We start from the raw sequence: 17,896 nt of genomic DNA, 5'->3' as shown, positions 1-17,896 counted from the left end.
ACAATCCAATCAAATGTCACTGATTTCATCTGAATCCCTGCTCACATATTCATGGCACTTTACAGAAGTTAAAGATGCTCTAACTGCTGTTTCACTCTGACTTTAACACTCAAAATAAACAGTGATGAACGCGCTGATTTTATAAGAATAACCACACTACACCACACAACAGGAAATAGATTTGTTCCGAACCTGCACACGTCCACATCCACCAGCTGTCTTGGAGGTGGAGCCACCTGGGCTGCTCCGAGCGGAGGCTTCAGGGCGTCGGCCGTCATGTTCCTTGGCAACATGGTCTGAGGGAGGGGCTTCGGGGGGAGTTCGGCCATCACTGGAGGAATATCCCCGTCCTCCACCTCGGCCACTTTTGGCCCCACCTTGGGTCCAGCGGGCAGCGGCGGCTTGTAGCCGGTAAGGAGGAACATGGTGGTGCTCTTTTTACCAGATGCAGCGGAGCCACCGCTGCTGGTCAGAGTCCTGACATCACCATCAACATCTTCTGTGGTGATGGTTACCGTGGAGACAGCGAGGCAGCAGAAAAGCAGGACAACGAGGGACGAGCAAAACATCCCTCTTGAAATTGTTGGTCTCATTGTTTTATCACAAAGTTCTTGAGCCGATGTTAAAAAAAAAATCACAGAAAACAGCTCAGAATTTGAATTATCAGTGTCCTCTTCCAAGATGGCGGCTTCTTCACTTATAAAAACCCTCTGTATGAAAAGTTTTAACTCCAGTCTGATGAACTAACACCTTCTTGTTATGTACACACTGCACAGGTGCGAAGGGTTTCTCTTGGAGTTTAGCAGATTCACTTGGTTCAAGCGATGTTACATGAACGTGTTTGGCATTTCACTCTCTTATCTTAATGTAAACATTTCTTTCTGTATAGAAATCTTTCCTTTGAGCAGCTTTTGTAAACAATGAGGTCTTTCAGAGTTTTTAGGCCCTATATGAACTGCCTGCAAAATGGCTATAGATCTGAACTAATCAATTTAAATTAAAACCTGCACCAATTATCAGTACAGGATAATATGGGTTTGTTTTATGGCAGCAGGTGTCAGATATTTATTATTATTTTGGTCTGTAGTATTTTATTTATTTTACAGTCTATTGGCCAAAATTCAAAATCTTCAAAATAGGCAGTAATTTAAGATTTCTGTAAACAAAATGAGTGTGAGGAAACTGTAAACTCTTAATATAATGACCCCTCCAAAAAAAGAGTCTTATATCTCCTCCTAAAGAGTTTTCTGGGAGTTGTTTATGGCACACGAAAGTTACAATTCACATAAGAAACCGTGATGGAGAAATGGAGTCTGTAAACATTTAGCGCTGTATGTAAACTTTGTTTTTCACGTTTGATGAGCTTTAACAGATGTTGGAAGAATTCTTGTTGGAGTTTGGCACTTCTGTTGTCCTATGTGACTAACTGTTGTGTAAAATCATGCATGGAAAAATAATGTTTCTGAAATCAAATCAAATATTCAAGCTGTGTGTGTGTGTGTGTGTGTGTGTGTGTGTAAACAACACTGCTGGCAGCTTTAGAGATCTCAGCTTTGTTTGGTGAAGCTCAGTCTGAATTTGGCACAAGCTGTGACTTTAATTTGTATTTCTTTTACATCACACACAATCTGCCCAATAATCACGCTCTTCCTTTCAAGAGATTTAGAGGAAGAGAATTAGTAAAGGTCAATATGCTTTAAGTTTTGGTTTAAATTATAGTAGAATGGTGAATTTAGAAGTTGTGGACTGAGTTTGACTTGTAAAGGTTACGGCTAGATGACAGCATTAAGCAGCATCAAATCCTTCCAGCAGCTACTAGAGGACCGAGATGAGCATGTCAAGGCATTCACAAAAGAGTGATCAATAGTGAGAGATTGGTGACAAAATTACAGAAAGAAAAGCCAAAAACAAAAAAACAAAACAAAAAACAAAACGTGAGGATCTATGTGCGTTCGATACCCTTGTGTGAGTGTCTTTGCTCTGAATTTAGCTTGGCCCAGCAAAAGAGAACGAAGGAAGGCTTGGGCCCGGTTCTAGCAGGGCAGCGAGGTTCTGCCCACAGAAAAGACATGAAAATGTCCGGATTCATCCGTCAACACAGAGGAACACGGGGACGACGACGGGAACTCGGCACGGCCACGTTCACTGCCACGCTTGGCACCGCAGGCTGCCCCGGTCACAGACTGAGTTCGGAGTGCGAGCTGGAGAGAAAAAAAAGTCACAGCTTACAAATCTGTTCTTTCATCCAAATGAATGAAGTTTCTTCTCAAGAACAGTTTCCTCATTGACTCCCTGAATGTGTGTGTGTGTGTGTGTGTGTGTGTGTGTGTGTGTGTGTGTGTGTGTGCACCGTGACTGAAGATCACTTAAACATTGTGAGGTGTTTTGTTAATGGGAAAGGTATTCATATGGCTGGTGTTCAGTATGGCTTTAGGTTATGTTTTTTTTATTTATTTTTTTTTTTAAAAGCTGGATCTCCTTCCACAAAAAATGTAAATACAGTGAAAGGCTTTAAATTGCATGTTTTAGTAGAATAAAAGGAAGAATGCAAAAAAAGTTTGAAGAGGTCACTGGGATTGGATAAAGGGGGCGTTCGTTCGGCGTGGCGTAATTGAGCGCCACGTGGAAGAAAACAGAAGACGACAACGAGTGAGAGGCCTCTCTCATATAAGCAACTGGAAGAAGGAGATAGGAAAAGTGTCGACAGTGTTTCACAGCGCAGACTGAGACGACGGTATATCTCAGAGCCTTTGAGATAGCAGCAGCAGCGGTGGCGGTGGTAGTGGTGCTTATATTTATCGGGTTTAGACGTGGCTTTTGTTGCCTGTCAGTCAAAAACCCCGTCCAGTTGAAGCCTTCAAACGCTCAGACGTCGCAGGAGCGTGGCGGGGACTTATCACTGCGTACCACGCTACCAGCTACAAACAACCCATCAGCTGGAGGATCTGTTTATAAAGCACTTTGAGCCAATAATGCACTGATCATCATCCCAGTATGAAAAATCTCGCAGTTTTAGCGTTAAGAGCAGCAAACACTGACCGAAGACAATGGATATAAACTTTTACGTAACTGTTTGTTTCTAAAATATCTCAGTAATATGTTGTCATAGGATGTGTTGAGATTAAATATGATTTTAATGGGATGCAAGGTGTTGTAGTGTGTTCATGTGCTGAGGGGGAGAGAAATAAAGCTTTAATAAATCAGGTTTTCAAGGCTGAATGGCTAAATAAACTCTTCTTATGATGATTTGGTGATAGATAGTTTCATAGATTTTTTTTGCTTCTTCTCTTGACACAGTCAGTTTGGCACCTGGTTTTGGTCTTGCTTGGAACAAAACAACAGACGAGACGGGGAAGATCCCAACAACATCAAACGAGTAGAAATAGTAGGAATGGTTATTGAGGAGCCTCAGCTTTGAAAGCAGCTGAGAGAATCCCTCAAGAAACCTCCACGAGGTACAGGGACAGTCCTGATGAGATCTGAGTCGCTCCCGCCCTTCTCTCTGCTTCTTCAAGTCTTTCTCTCACAGGTTCACATCCACTTTGTCACCAGTTTTCACACTGCAAGACAAGAGCACAACATGCAGGGGGATTGTAAGGAGACAGTTTTGCTGTGGTCTGAGATGCTGATGTGAGGGTTTGTTAAGAACGAATCAGCACATTCTGTGTATATACGTACTGTCTAGAAATGTTTTTGGAAATCACCAGTACAGCTTTTGAATTGTGAAGTGACATACATGACATGATGACACACAAATGTACATTACCATTTAAATGTTTGTTCCGGATTATCCATCATAAATATGAAATACTTTCAGACGACGAGACGTTATACATATCTAAAGTTGTTAATCTCCCTAAAACGACTTAATTCTCAGTAACTTTAGTTGTTGTATTACCTGAGCTAAACTACCAGGAGAAAAACATGATCATTAATGTGATGCTGTAATCTGGAGTCACTGGATTTAATATGATTGATTATTTCTGACGACACACTTACTACACACACACACACACACACACCCACACCTACACCCACACACCTAATTTATGTTGAAAACAGCAAATTTTCACATTTGATTTGCATCAGTAATTAAATATCAAACTAGGGCTGAAAATATTACAATTATTTTCATTATCAAATTATCTGCTGCTGCTTGTTTTCTCCATTAATCAATTAATTGTTTATAATCTGTAAAATGTAAGAAAATAGAGATGAATATCTATCCCAGAGTTCAAGTTATGGTCTTTGTTGTCTTGTTTTATCCAACCAACAGTCAAAAACCCAAAGATAATCAGCTTGTAATGAAATAAAACAGAAAATCTCTGTATCTGAGAGGCTGAAAAATGATGCACATTATTCATAAAAACGAACAAAGCAACAACAGCAAAGTTTACTGAGGTGACTGAAAGTAAAATCTTTAACTGAATATTTGTTGTACCACATAAATTTAATAAAACTATCTCTACTGTGTACCTCAAACTGTCAGCAAGAAACAATTTGGAAATGTTTTACTTCAATACCTGTAAATCTGTTAATGTGATTTCAGTAAAGTCAAACTCTGCACTATTTATTAGGAGATTTGCTCATAATGTTGACTGTTTTGCCTCCTGTGTGAAGAAATGCACAAACACAGCAGCAGAATTTAATGTGGGCAGAGCGGAAATTTGTGCAGGAAGTCTGTTATTAGAGATGCTGTGATTTAGGCTGGAGGTTGGAGGTATTTTATAATGCTGTTGCCTTGAGCAACTGTAAGAACAGCTTATTGAATGCTTGATTAAACCTGAAATTCTGCTTAACTGAGGGACCTATAGCACATATACTGCCTACAACACACACATACACACACACACACACACACACGTATATATAAAACATCAGCTGACAGAGGAGATGGGAGCAGCCGTGATCTGACTTTGATAAAAAGAGAGCAGGCGACATGACAGCTGCCATATGGACTCATCTGACAGAGGGACAGAGGAAAGAGACCACAGATGTGTGTGTGTGTGTGTGTGTGTGTGTGTGTGTGTGTGTGTGTGTGTGTGTGTGTGTGTGTGTGTGTGTGTGTGTGTGTGTGTGTGTGTGCGTGCTCTGTTTACAGAATGAGGCCTGCAGCACCAGGAACGGTAGGGGCTCAGCATAACACTGCTGACAGGAAAAAAATCAAACAAACCTTAAAATATACATGACATACTCTTAGTTAATATTTGTAGTTTATGTCACCATAAACTACAGTACATGTACTAAGAGGCTTTCAGGACCTTTGGCCTCTGTGATACCAAGACAGATAGGATTCTGTATTGGCCTGAATATAAAAGGGTTTTTTTCTCTAGATATTAGGTTTTAATGTGCTCACAATGTCAGATATTATTTCTGAATGGAGGGAGTACCACTGTAACTATGGTCTTTTACAGAGTGTTGCATTATGGGTTGTTTGTAGCCTTAATGTTTCTAGGCTAGTGAGTGTTTTCAAGTCTGTTCACAGTGAGTCTTTCAGAGTCAGTCAGCCCTAAAAGTGTTCTGTTAGCCCAGTTTAACCTGCAGGAGCTTATGAAGGCTCAGAATCCACGCACTGTTCACTGTTCACTTCTCGTAGCCAGAGACAATATCACAGACGTTATACAGGAGGAGACAAACCATTTACAGAATCCTGAATAGAAAAGTCAGTAATGCCAAAGATGGCAGATGTACGAAACATACTACATAAATCGACTAACAGAGTGACAGACCCATAAAGTCAGAGTTATATTCTGAAAGACTAAACAGTAATGACAGCAGCCTGCTAATGTTGTGAGCTCCCAGCTCACGTTATGAGCTGTCGCTGTTAGCCTAAACAAGCTAACATTAGCCTTTGAAAATGTTATGTGTGGAGCATTGTTGAGCATGTTGATGACATGTTGCTAAAATAAAGTTAACAATTGAAACTCACTCACCCTGAGTTATCACAGTAACCTAAAAACCCAGAGCCCAGAACTTCCTCTCCGCTGGAAGGTTCTGGGCGCTGTGCTGCTGCCCTGACAGCCGGGCTTCACATCAATGTGTCTCCACCCTCCGGGGGCTTTTCCGAGCCGCTTCTTCAGATGTCGTAATCGAGAAGCCCCCGCTGACAAACAGCTGAACTTCTGTTGCTTTCTAGGCAATAAGTGAATTACTTCAATAACAATAAAAAAAAGAATAAGTAAAAACACTCCAATTCTGAAGGCGCGCACACAAATGCAGATATACACACTTGTGTTCATTCAAGGATTAAACATGGACTGGGTGTCTGCAGGTGTAAGAGAATAAAAACTTAAAACGTAATGCTAAAATTTCACATCCAGTAAAACTACACATGGGTAATGCAAATTCTAAATGAACAGTGCATTAAAGTACATAATTCTGCAGCATTTTGTGTCCATTTTTTCTTTCTAAGTTTGATATTATCTCTTGTTAAATTAGGATGTGAGGGGCAGAGGTGGGACTGTTCAAACATCTGTGACAGTTTTATGGGCTGTTATCTTTCATGCTTACTACAACACAATGAGGTAACACTAAAGATAACACTGTTCTCCAGGAAGTTCAAGTAATCGCATTTTCATTTCATTGTGACTGTGTTTATTAAAGGATATTCTTCTTGCTATCCAGCTTGTTTATTAATCTAAGAGTCTGCGAATGCGGATCAGTTTTCTTAAATACTGTGTGTCTGTGTCTCTATCTGTCTGTCGGTATAACCTTGCTGGTTTCACTCTATCTTCCTGCGTTTCCTGTCTTCCTGCTGAGCCTGGCCATTCGTCTTGCTGTGTGTGCTGTCTTGCTGCCTATATACCTGCTGCTCTGCCTTCCTGCCAACAGCATGTGACAGAACACTATAGTATACAGTATGTGCTATATCAAATGTTTTATATCATATTTTACTCAGAAGTAGTCCACAAAGATTTAGTTTACTGTTTTGTAGAGATGGGAATATGATGATATAAAGGGTGACACATTAAACATTTGTCTACTGTCAGACAATACCATTTATGCCATAGACACTGCAGTGTTTCCCATACATAGGTTGTACTTGGGCGGTCTGCACAGGTAGATAAAATCACTCAGTTTCACTCTTTTCAAACAGACCACAGACTTCTGGCCACACGCCTGTCTGAGTTGCGTGCACTGCAGTAGCTGAGTAGGGACTAGAGGCTTCTCTGTGCGCAGCTGCCTAGCTTAGCATCTACAGATAGCCTGCATGTGAGGCATTTACGGACCATCTGTAAATTGTAGATCCTACTGATGGGACTGGGGACATTGTAAATTGTAGCTACAGAAAATAACCTGGGTTACACCCACCCATTCAGGTGAATGGGAAAATGGTCTCAGATTTTTAGAAACCACTGTAAATATGTATATTAACTATAAATATTGCTATTTGTTATATAAAATTTTAAATGCTGATCCACAGTCATCTGTCCAAACTGCAGTAATTCTGGAGAAAACCTACTTGAAAATGCAGTTATTTTAAGCACAGTATGTTACAAAACCTAAAATGTATGAGTAATGCCTCCCTGAGTGATTCAAACATTTGGAGACGTGGTGCCAGTCTGTTGACTCGCTGCCATATTGTGCTTCATTTAGAAGGAACCTGACAACTTATAGTTCAGAAAGCACATATGGAAAAGATCACCCGTGGTTAACGAGTGATTTGAGTTTTGGTTGTAGAACAAACACATACATTTATGTGCAGTCAGAATTACTTATAAATCAATTCAAATCCATTCAGGATAAATGATGTAATAGTAAACCTTTTTCCTGTCTACAATATATATTCAGGCTGGATGATATTTTTCTATTAACTTTTACTTGTAATACTATTCATGGAGTGATATTGTGATTATAAGATCATATGTTATCATTTTACTAAATGTAGTCATCTAAATTATTGACTCCAAGTACATAAAGCTAACAAAGAGAGCCACTTAAGAGAAAATTAGTCAATTAATAGTCAATTACTCAATTAACTGATTGACAGAAAATAAATCAACAACAATTTTGATTTTTCAATTAACTGTTTTGGTAATTTATCAAGGTAAACATCCATTGTTTAGTGTGTAAGAGAAAGTGTAAGAGAAAGTGAGCAATATTCACTCTTCTCGTCAGTGGACAGTTAATCAATTACTAATAAAGAGCAATTGATAAGTCAATGAATGATAAATAAAATATTAGTTGCAGCCCTACAAAAGTCAGTGAAACACATTGCATTGAATTTAATTATTATTATTATTTATAGATATGCATAAGTTTCATTTGGTATTACACATCATAATTGAAAAAATAGTATTAATATCTTTACATTCATTTCAACCATTATAGCCAGGCTACTACTTATATATACATACATACATATATATATATGTGTGTGTGTGTGCCTGTGCATCCATCTCGAAGCTTGTAGTATACTGTATATGTGCCTGTGTACCTGTCTCACTGCCGTGTGCCTGTCTGACTTTCCCTTGCAGGGACACATGAGCTGTAAAGACCCCCGACAGGCAGTGAGTTAGTGCAGCAGACCCCCCTGTAACTACCACACACACACACACACACACACACACACACACACACACACACACACACACACATACAAACACTATCTCTCCACACTCCATCCCTCCATCCATTCACTCCCTCCCTCTCTGGCAGTGCGTGGGCCGAAGCATCTTTCTCAGAATAGCATTGCAGCATTGAAAAGAGAGAAAACAAAAAAAAGAAGCAAAAAAAAAAAAAAAAAAAAAAAGACGTTTGTTCCCGTTGTTACTATGTGGATCATTTTTTTATGTGTCATGTTCGTTTCTCTGTAACATAACACAAACAAATATCAGTCAGTCTTGCTGGCTAGCGTCCATATCAACAACCGTCAGGCGGCCATCATCTCACGGTGGTGTGTTTCTATATGAATATAGCCTCTGTCTCCTCTTCCTCATTCACTATCTTCCTCCTCCACGTGCCTCCTCTTCCCTACAACTACACGTCTTTCACCTCACTCTCATTCCTCTCTCATCTTTTCTCTATAACCATTCCTCTCTTTCTCTTCTTTATCCCCCGTCCTCAATACTTCTCTCTTTCTTCTCAACTAAATTCCCTCCCTCCCTTCCCTCCCTGCCTCTCTGAAGCATGCTGGGAAATGTGCCAGTGCATAAGGGCATGTAGCAGCAGTAGCAGCACCAACAGTATGGCTCTGTATTCTAATATGGACTGGGGGAAGCTGGCAGAGGCGTTACTGCTGTGAACTCTGTCCGTAAAGGTCAATGCACTGCCCTTGGTCCTGACACAGTGATGCGGCGGTGGTGGAATAAAACCGGTTTAAAAATAAAAATCCATTAATGTAGCCTAGTTTTCAAATGATAGTGTGGAGTGAGGAGTATTATAGAAGGCCGATGCTTCCATTAACTCTCGTCAGAATGACACTACATAATGTCATAATGATTTATTTCGGCCAGAGGTGAGTAATGTTTGGTGGGTTGAGCCATAACTACATAATTTAACCAACCAACACATACAAAGCAGACTTACGTAAGTCATTCACTGCGTTTCGGATTTTCATTTTGTACACCATTAATGTATGGTACATGACTTTCACAGTGCTTTAATAAGCTTCATGACCTTTAATAACCTCTCAGCTTCCTGTCCCACTGCTCTACCACATTCATACATTGTTTTCTTCTGTAAATCACTGCATGGCACTCAGTTTCATCCACATTTGCATCAAGTTACAATTTTTCATCTTTGGACTGCAAGGGGCATTATTCACCTCACCAGTCAGTCCCATATTAAAAGGGGCAGACGTCTTACACTGCTTTAAGTTCAACTTAACCGTCGGCAGTTTGACTGCCACCCCCACCTACACTTACAGTATATACAGCAACTACAACAGGGCTGAACTCTAGTGACTCATTTTCTGAAGGCTTCTACATTCTGGGTTGTGATACCTACAAGTATCGTAAAACTTCTCTATGACAAGACATGAGTACTCTCAAGTGATGTTAAATTGCTTATGCCCTACAGTGAATATTTGGTTACATATATATGTTTTAGTAATATTTGTTATATCATTATACACCAGTGGACATGCTTAAGAAACACATAACACTTTCCAAATGTTTCTATTAACAATATAAAACCTGCAACATCTTAACTGAAACAACAACAGTGACAACCTGGGTCTAAACTTTAAGCTGTTCACTCCTCTGAAGCTCCATTTATTTCATCTCATTTTCAGTGACAACTGGTAAAATCAATTCATTTTCAAGGATCTGACGATTATGCACAAGAACACGGCTGCTTTTGACTCGTTCTCTGGCCCTCTGGCCTTTTTTTTTTTTTTTTTACATAGTCTCCCTCTAAATAACATCCAGGTCCAATTCCTGAGGACAGACGCCACTAAAATGCCTTTCCCTAACATCAAAGCAGTTTTTGTGCTGGTGTAAGGAAACAAAAACTTTGAATTAGATGACAGAATCACTGCTTTTGCCCAAAGCAGCCCATGTCACAGCCTCTGTATCCCCCAGTGTAACTACACAAAAGGTTTTATATTACCCACAAAATCAGTTCCATATAATCCTGCAGATAATGTCTGTTGCATTGTTTAGACAAATACAAGTTCCTTACTGACAATTACTTCAATTGTAATTTGAGCTGAACACATTTCAGATTAATCAATAGTGACATATTTGGCTGTAATTTCATTGGCACAGCAGAGACGGACCTAAAGGCAGAGAAATGTGAATCTGGACTTTCTGATTTCGACCTGAGCTTAACCACTCCTTGGTGAAAATATATAAAATCAAAATCAGTAAATGAACCAAGCCAGAATACATAATGTGCAGAATAAGAGGTGCAAAAGATGACAAATAATCACAGTGAACTGACACGTCGATGTCTATAAAGCAACTATATGAGAAATAAGGGTTTAATCAATACTGAAACTATAAATCACTGTTTGTCTCAAGAGTTATCATGCGATATGTAAATGTTATTACTGATTACATCATCCACTCTCAGTTTATGACACCATATGTGCTCATCATAAGTGTGAAACAGATAGTGACAGCTCCAGTGAATGAGGACCATTGTGAGACATCTCACAGATACCACACACATTCATTTGCTGTGTTGGTACCGATGCTGCCGGCCTGTGAAGCCACTTTGAATATTTCTTTCAAAAGATTATCAACTGTATAATTAGTCAATCTGATCTAGGCGATAATTATTCCCTCTCCACGGAAACAGTGGTGTAATATTTCTTGGTGACAGCTTCAGCAGGCGTAAATTAAACATAATGTTTTGCTGTCATGTATGTGCAGCAGTGGGATGTCGCCACACGGTCCCATCTGTTAGAGGTGGTTGATCTGAGCTGCACCTCCCTCACAGCCAACTAGAAGGTGTCGGTCCAGCGAGGGGCATTTTCAGCTCTCATCTCGCTGCTCGTATAACCACTCCAGGCCTGAGCGCTATGACTAACCGCTTGGTAAATAACTTGAGGTTGAACAGTGGCACATGCTGGATGCTCGGCTTCGCTCAGACAGCGACACTGGCGAGAAGAATCGTCAAAAACAAGTCAACAAACAATCTTTTCAACAACAATCACTGCTGCCAAGTGTGGGAAGATTGTTACATGAGTATGAGTGAGGGGCTGCACTGTGCATGAGAAGCACTGAGATCACAAATAAGCAGTTACTACAAGCTGTATCTGTAACATGGGAGTAAACGCCATACCTTTTTTTTTTTAAGTGGCTATTAAATGTCACTCAGTTTGCTACTAAATGCTTTTACATGCAGGAGAAATTTAAGAACCAAAAAAATCATATTCTTATTGTGATTTACTACATTGGAGACAGTTTCCTTCATTCACAGAAAACTATAAGAGCCATTGGCACAAGGGCAATGTGCCAGATTAAAACTGGGTCTACACAGCAGAGAAGTTCACAGAGAAAAAGCTTCTTTTCCATTCCAGAAATACAAATCTAAAGAGTCACTTAAATTCCAAGAAGTGAAGCAGGAGAAGTGTGAATAATAGGCTGAGTTCTACTTTGTCTTTGCATAAAGGATGTGATTGATTCTAAATAGCTTCCAGTGCTGCCACGCAGGCTCCGAGTCTGCTCCAGTATCACTGACTATATTCCCAACTGATCTGGGAACAGCCAGCATTGAGCCCAACCAGGTCAGTCACATGTCACCAATTAAACTGGAACTTTTAATAAAAGACGTCTGCCAGACGTCAAATGGGTCATTCCAAAATTAGGCAGTTAACGTTTAACACTTTACTTGAAGTCCCTCTATCTATCTTTTATAAGCAGTGTACATGAACTAACGGCTGTGACTGTGTGGATTTTTTCTTCCAGCGGTTTGGCAACATCTATATGAGGAGGCCGCTGTATAAACAGACAATGACTGATGCTATAATATACTGCATGTCTTCAGAAGAAGTTACGATTGTTGTCATGCACAGTACATTAATAAATTATTCTATTTCCTAATTTCATTGTCCTTCACTATTCATCCTTATTGTATTGTACTATTTCATTTCTATTGTAAAGCACTTTGAGCTACATCTCCTGTATGAAAAGTACTCTATAATAAAATGTATTATCATCATTACTATTATTATTAAACACTTAAAATGTCCTTAAAGCTGCTTTACAACTACATCATAGTGTGTAAAAAATCATTAGCTGAATGTTTGTATGCTTCTTGGGGATTAAACTGAAGGGTTACAAACCTTATTTTCACTTATATCTTTAATAAAATCATGAAGGGTGCAGTTATATCATGTCACTTTAAAAGGAAGCAGGTGACACTGGAGAAAAGTCAAGGTTCTGGTATGAGTGTGCTGCTTCTTAGGGATCATCATCTAAAAAAATACACCCACAGATGTTAGATCAGGGTTTTTCCACACCTGTAAACATTTCTCACTCACGTCAATGATGCAGTGGAGGAGTTCCAGGAAGAGGAGTCACTGTACAGTACAAACACAAGAGTGTTTGTTCTTGGAGGTTGTTGTGTGCAGAGAATGCCATCAGCCATTTGCACCCACGCCCCCGTTGAGGACATGAACACCTGAGAGTCTGTAGAAGCTGCCGGTAAAATCCCCCAACATCCGGGGGTGCAGTCAAGGTTGTTTGTCTATGTACGAAGCCCATTTCCAGCTCGTTCTCTGGGGAAGGCTGAAAGCCTGACCACCACCTATCAGATTAATCACTGCTGACTCATAAAACAATCATGATGGATGGCAAAGATGCAGACGATCCACCTCCTCCATCGTATCGGGAATGAGCACAACCATAACTGACCTAAAGTCGCCCATTACAGTACAAGGGACAGTAGCTTCAAATCATCATTTACACAACCTTTTAAGAACCTAAACTCTGCACCTAAGCTAAGCATCACCCAAAATACACCACATTATAAGGAACAACCCCCCTCTGATACTCTGACACTGTTATATCATCCACCTGTGATGTGCAATGCTTTTGTCATCAACTTGCTGCACCAACTTTCTCGTCCGCTTCCACTTCAGGCTGTGGTTCCCTGCGTTTCCCAGAATGCCTGTCAACAGCCCCCAGAGAGTGGGCGTGAACTTGTTGATTTCACTCAAAGGTAGGCGTACACAGGCTTACAAACAGCTTCAAAGTGTGATCATTCAGCTGTAGGGTTATACACATCTATAATCGCAGCTATGCCCCTTACTCAAACACAACATGTGCTGTGGCTGCACTGCAGTCTGGTCTATGGAGGCTGCTGTGGGTGTACTGAGTGCTCTCTCTCTCTCTCTCTTCCTGTTCTGCACAGGATTTTAGCCTCATGTTCATGTTAAATGTTAAATGTTGTCAGAAGATGCCTCTGCTCTTCGAAAATGAGGAACTGACACTGAAATATTTTATTTAGCGCTGATGCTTTAAACGATTAACAGAAGATCAACATTTTATTGACTAAACGCTCAATCCATCAATAGAAAAAAATGATTTCTAGATTAATCAATAACGAAATGAATTGTTAGCTGCAGCCAGACTGTGTTTTACATTATTATAAATTAAATGTCTTCTTGTTTTAAAATGTTGGTCAAACGAAATAAGCTATTTTAAGACATCACTTGGGCATTTTCACTAATTTTCACTAAATTTTTTAAACAAACCAAAAAACTGATCATCTGCAAAAATAATAAAAAATGAATTTCAACTTTCTGCTGCAGCAGAACACCGTCTGCATAGTTGATTTGACATAGATATTTACACTGTATGACACAACACTGGGTTCAAGGAGCAGGGGATCGAACCATCAACCCAGGAATCAGCAGCCAACCCATTTCACCACCAGAGCCTCAGGTCCCCTTATCAACAGATGAATCAATAATACAACTTAATCAATAGTTACTGCCATTTCCTGCAACCAAACTCCAGAGAGGTTGCTACAAATATCTGGATGTAACGTAAAAAAAGTTATGTCATCCATGTTTTGAGTGCTGAAACAATTAGTTTATTGATCAAGCAATTAATCATTTAAGACATTTATCAATCAAAAATTCCAAATTCCTGGTTTCAGCTTCCCAAATGTGAGGATTAGCTGCTTCTCTCTCTTTAACATGATTATATATTTAATATTTTTTGAGTTCTGGCCAGTTGATCAGAAAAAACAAGGAATTTAAAAATGTCACCTTGGGCTCTGGGAAACAGCCCATTTAAAAACAAAAAAGCTTTTATCAGTTTTATGCCATTTTATAGACTAAGTGATAAATTGCTTAATGCAAAGGTGATTGTCAGATGCAGAAAATCAATAATGAAAATAATCATTAGTTGCAATCTTGCTTCAGTATCTAAAACATGCTGCCAAACCTCTTAGAATATCTGCAGGTGATATGAGGAGGATGCAACATTCATGTTTATAGCCCGAAAATGTTTAATTAGTAATCAATTATTGATCAAAAGACAATTAAAAGTCTGATATTTTCATTATCAGTTAATCATTTAAGTCATTTATTAAGCAAAAATGCCAAACATTTGCTGTTTTCAGCTTTTAAAAGAATGAATTTCATCCCTTCTGTTTCATATGGTTATAAACAGATTTCTTTGGGTTTTAAACTTTGTGAAGATGTCAATGTGAAGACATCTCTTTGAGTTCTTGAAAATAGGACAGCCAACTTTCTCTGTTACTGACATTTTACTGACTGAGAATTCATTGACAGATTAATCAGTAAAGAAAATAATATTCATTGCGATCCTACTTTCGCTCAAACATTTCCTGTAACTACAGTGACGCTGTTAAAAATCTGTTCAGATGTTAAATCATCTATGTTTATTTACAGTAATTCAGTTATAAAAAACAGAATTCGTCCTAAATGCAGGATGCATTGCTGAAAGCTGTTTTCACAGATTTAGTGTTTCAAGTCATGTTTTTATTTAAAGTTTCAATTAGTCACTCTGCTGCAGGTGAAGTATCACAGCAGACGTTTCTATGTGCCAAAAAGGCTGAATCTAAGTGTGTCAGTCATGGAGGATGGGAAGCACTTCTCTAATACCCTCACTTTAGTAACCCGTTGAGGCAGGTGTAGGTGTGCAGCTCTAAAAACCCTGGTTAAAACACATCCTCAACCACACATGGCCCTGCAACCATATGCAAGGTGATATCATCCACAAACACTCACCTACACAAACACCTACACGCATGCTTCCCCAAACACACACACACACATGCACGCACACAAATTCACACAATAAGTTAGGTAAGGCTAGCCAGCACCTGTGAGCCCATGAGGCAGCAGTGCAGAGGGGAGCAGTTAGTTTGCAGTGTTTCTGCATTAGCATTCATGAGGCAATTATGCTCAGGCTGGAGCCAGTCATGGCACTTGAGTGTGTGTGTGTGTGTGTGTGTGTGTTTGTGCATGTATATAATCAGTCTTTTTCTGCAAGACTATAATGTGACACACACTCGCACACATGTGCATACAAAAACACACAATTATTCTCTTTTTATAAGCTACTAGGTGACTCCATGTGTGACTGATGCTGCTGCTGCATTCAGGGCATCACAGTGTGAGACACAAAATGGGAGGGTTTTGTTGCATTATGCCGAGGCGTTACTGTATTGTATGTATGCATTGATGGCAGCAGATGAGAGCACAGCCTCATGATCAAAAACCTGTTCGCCTGTCTAACACACTGCAGCAGCACAACAAAAAGGCAGCAAAAAAAAATAAATTACCTGTTATTTCTTTTACGTAGGGGCTCCACAGAGAGGATGCTGATCCTATAGATGCGGCACCCGTCACCATTTTCCCCCTTTGAAGAGAAGAAAACAGTGCATCGTATTAACTGAACTACAATGCACTGGTGATAACAGTTTTTTTTCCGCCTCAATAAAATAAACGAGAGCTCAACAATAAAGCGCAAACATTGCAGTGCTACATATGCGTCCTAGTCCTGAAAATGTGGCATTATTGACGCCTCTAAGTTCATATTATCCACCACTAATAATTTTTAAAAGCCCAGGGGTCGGCTGGGGATGTTATGATGTAAAGTACGACACTCGGACACATTTTCCTCTTAACCAAATGTGACTGGCTTTGAAGTTACGCAGGGTTAAAAACATGATATGCCACTTGAATTCACATTTTTTACGTCTCTCAAACAAGAGGTGCTCAGTATGAGTGTTTTTTTTTTTTTTTTTACCTTTCGTTTTCTTTGCCGCCTTCGCTTGAATCCTATTGTGATTCCTGGGTTGTAAAAGAAAACGTGTCACCTACATTTTTCATTGTAATTCCCAGGTCTGGAAGAGGAAATTGATCAGCCGCAGTGAAGCCTCCTCGCTCGCTGTTCCCCGCCAGTACAACAACAACAAAATATAACACAAAGAAAGCGTATAAAATGAGCGAGAGGATGCGCTTTTAAAAAAGGGTATATTTCGAGTCAAGTCACGTTATTTCAGTTTCGTCGTTGCGGTGAATGTCTGCGCGCTCTCCCGGTGATGCTCACAGGATCCACGTACGGTAACGTTGCTCTCAGTCTGCCTCTCTAACAGAAACTGCTCTCAATGAGGTCCGCTGTGCTCCGTGGCCAAGTCACCGATTGGACAATATGGCACTTGCCCACGTTTGCATTCCTCAAGTACTGGAAATGATTAACCAATCCTGGAACGGATGGTTCTCATCTTCACATCTGATTGGCGGAGTTGCGTTCGAAACCGTTGGTAAATTCCCGATACATGCAGCACCTGTGACTGATTACGGTTAATGTAAATATTAATGTGCTGACTGTTGATGCAGTTCAGAATTAATGCGCTGACCGTTAATGTAATTCAGTATTCATGCGCTGACCGTTAATGTACTTTAGTATTCATGCGGTAACTGTTAATGTAGTTCAGTGTTAATGCGCTGACCAAAAATGATTAGTCATCCTTGTTAGCTAAGGAGCTACATTACTTAGCAAACATGATATCAAGTCATATATTTTTTTTAAATGTATTTTGCTTTTTTTTAATATTATATAGTATATATTATACCAAGCCCAATCTGTTTTCATAAGCAGTTATCCCCGCTGTCACTGTCTACAGACTTGTATAGTGCGCTAAAGGCTAATGTAGCTAAATAGATTATTTTATACTTGACTATTAGCATTCTTAAAATCACTACACCAAACCCTGTTCGTTTGGTAAATAGCAGTTTTCAGGTGTGGCTTTCTACCTATACCAATATATTCTTGTTTAGCTAGCTATCCTAATTTTGTTTGTTTTGTTTTATCCAACACCTTTAAGACATTCTTTTTCATGTTGTTTATTTGCATTGTTCCTGATGTAAAAAGACCTTTACAGTGCGCTGACAAGCCAAGCCATATTTGTTTCTAATAGCAGTTACCTATGGATCTCACCTGCTGCCTAAGCTAATTGTACCTAG

The 17,896-nt window shown here is 39.6% G+C and overlaps 1 protein-coding gene across 2 annotated transcripts in view; it reads right to left on the bottom strand.

Annotated features, from left to right (window-relative positions):
- The window catches only part of shisa7b (shisa family member 7), a 37,924-nt gene extending 20,853 nt beyond the window's left edge, over positions 1-17,071 (bottom strand). The window contains exons 1-4 of one of the 2 annotated variants that reach the window (XM_056399400.1): positions 16,677-17,071; positions 16,210-16,286; positions 3,310-3,560; positions 193-2,201 (exon numbers count right to left, since the gene is read on the bottom strand). In XM_056399400.1, coding sequence (XP_056255375.1) covers positions 193-593 — 401 coding nt within the window. In that variant the 5' untranslated portion in view covers positions 594-2,201; positions 3,310-3,560; positions 16,210-16,286; positions 16,677-17,071. Of the gene's footprint in view, positions 1-192; positions 3,561-16,209; positions 16,287-16,676 lie in introns of both variants that reach the window. The other variant, XM_056399401.1, reaches the window with a different exon arrangement.
- Positions 17,072-17,896: the final 825 nt, after the last annotated feature.

Source organism: Seriola aureovittata, chromosome 16, assembly GCF_021018895.1.
Source record: "Seriola aureovittata isolate HTS-2021-v1 ecotype China chromosome 16, ASM2101889v1, whole genome shotgun sequence".
Lineage (NCBI taxonomy): Eukaryota > Metazoa > Chordata > Actinopteri > Carangiformes > Carangidae > Seriola > Seriola aureovittata.
The sequence above is the reverse complement of the archived record's forward strand: the minus strand, read 5'-3'. Positions and strand labels throughout refer to the sequence as shown.